General features: G+C 41.5%; 1 protein-coding gene across 1 annotated transcript; it reads right to left on the bottom strand.

Annotated features, from left to right (window-relative positions):
• Positions 1 to 125: 125 nt before the first annotated feature.
• On the bottom strand, positions 126 to 2,062 carry LOC123979436 (sialoadhesin-like). Its single transcript, XM_046063352.1, has 3 exons — positions 1,990 to 2,062; positions 901 to 1,164; positions 126 to 409 (listed from the first exon to the last, which is right to left on the bottom strand). Exons 1-3 carry the CDS (start codon positions 2,060 to 2,062, stop codon positions 126 to 128), a joined length of 621 nt encoding a protein of 206 aa, XP_045919308.1.

Raw genomic sequence — 2,062 nt, 5'->3', positions numbered from 1 at the left:
GTGGAAATCAGTTTCATATTGTAAACACAGCTTCAACTGTGTAAATATGGAATTATAATGCTGAATGACTTTTCATTCGCATGTTTTACTTCACATTACATCCCCTGAAATAAAATGTATGAGCCTTAGTTGGAAAATAAATCAGTAGTTGTGTTTTCACCTCTGACAGTCAGCCAGCTGTCTGATGATTGTTTAGCTCCTGACACGTTGCACTTGTAGAGTCCTTCATCAGATTTAGAGACACTGTGGATGGTCAGGGTTCCTGTAGAGCTGCTCCTGATGAGAAGCCCATCTTTATAGAAATCAGCTATGAGGTTGGAGGAGGAGGACTTCTTGTTTCTGCAGCTCAGAGTCACATTGTTTCCCTCCATCACAGGAAGGACAGGACTGTCCAGGATCACAAAGCCACCTCAGGGACAGACAGGCAGAAAAACAAGGACTTTTGGAGCTCGCAAAGCTTTAAGAAGTCTACACATGATCATTTATAACATTATTTTGGGCCAGTGTAATGCGTTTTTTGAATCAGTTGATGCCGTACAGTGCACACTGTGGGACATACAAACAGAAGAAATAGTTGAGGGACAAGTGTCGTATCCTTACAATAACAACTCAAGATGAGGCAGGTTGAGACTTTTTGTGGCCTCATAACAGCGTTATGCTCTGTCCATCTGTGCTACTTAGAGACGACAGTCACTGACTGCTTCACCACAAGACGTTTTTAGTCAGGAAAAACCCAAAAGGCTTGTTAGAAGCATTTAAATGTACAAAATATACTACTGCTTTTCTTTCTTTAACTGGATTCCCCCAAACCGCATTTGAGAATTTGCATCAGTCATGGTGACCAACAACCCTTGTGTGTCGCTCACAGAAGGTCGTATGGAGGTAAATGTGTAAACGTACGGGTCACTGTAATGCTGACGGCTTCACTGCGCTCTCCTGCTGCAAACTCACACCAGTACACTCCAGTGTCTGTAGGGTAAAGGTCAGCGATGAAGCAGTGGGATTCATTTTTTCTTCCCCAGAATTTGAAACACTCTTCATTTCTGTCTTTGGATGTGTTCCTCTTAACGCTCCATTCAGAAGAGATTCCCTGCTGCCCACAGCTCAGAGAGACAGACTCGTACTGAAAGAACTGGGATCTGTTGGGAAGGACTCTCAGAGCGGCTGCAAGAAACAGACACGGTGGAAAAGTGAGACTTTCATATGCAACTTGAGAAAGAGAAGACTTTGTAGACGTGAACAAACAGGAACACTTGGCTGATGTGTGGACGCTCAGCAAACTTGTTGTTTCCTTGTTTCACTACGGATTTTGAACAAAAAATGAGTTCATTCAAGCTGCTCAAAGCTTCCCGCTTCACCGCAACCTTCATTTGAAAATGTTGGGGTCATTTGGAAGCTGTGAAGATTTTTTGTTGAGTAATTTACATTGATAACAAATGAGTGCTCTCTGCCTGTCCACAATGCAGTGCTATATACTGCATAATGCTAAGTTGAAACCAAATAAGTTGCAGGGCGCTTAAGTAAAGAAGACATTTATAAGAAGCTGCCGTCACTGTGAATCCACAATAAGAAAAACTAAAACTTGTAAAAATAAAGCTGCATCTCACAGAGTCACTCATCTCACTCTCTGCAGAGACATTGGAAGACGTCTTACATCTTCCACATCTTCTTGCTGTGGCCTCTTCTTCTTAAACACCTCAAATGTCAAAGCTTTGTGACTCTGGCATCCTTTTACTGTCCTGAATTTTAAATAATTTATTTTATTTTATTAGAGCATTTAAACCGTTAAAGACAACCGTGCATAAAGAGCTGATTACCTTTTCTGATATGAGATGAGGCACGTGTGTGAAACACACCTGAAAATAACACAGCAGAGACAGAAGAGAAGATTCAGGATGTTGTTTTATACTTTTTGAGTTTGAGCCAATAAAACTTCCTGTGAGATCTACTCATAAATCAAAGAGCAGAGAGAAAGACATGGTTACTCACAAAGGCTGACATATAACACAGTGACCTTCATCCTCACCACTTTCTCTGTGAAGATCTGTCGTTGTTGGGGCAT

This window comes from Micropterus dolomieu, linkage group LG11 (genome assembly GCF_021292245.1).
Source record: "Micropterus dolomieu isolate WLL.071019.BEF.003 ecotype Adirondacks linkage group LG11, ASM2129224v1, whole genome shotgun sequence".
In the NCBI taxonomy this organism is placed as follows: domain Eukaryota; kingdom Metazoa; phylum Chordata; class Actinopteri; order Centrarchiformes; family Centrarchidae; genus Micropterus; species Micropterus dolomieu.
This window is presented reverse-complemented; position numbering and strand designations above follow the sequence as displayed.

Bases quoted from the DNA above. Each gene is read 5' to 3' on its own strand.
- LOC123979436 (XM_046063352.1), bottom strand. From the start codon at position 2,062: ATGCCCCAACAACGACAGATCTTCACAGAGAAAGTGGTGAGGATGAAG. The intron at 1,165-1,989 runs GTGAGTAACCAT...TGTTTCTTGCAG, and splicing joins TGTGTTATATGTCAGCCTTT to CCGCTCTGAGAGTCCTTCCC. The intron at 410-900 runs GTACGTTTACAC...TCTGTCCCTGAG, and splicing joins CGTCAGCATTACAGTGACCC to GTGGCTTTGTGATCCTGGAC.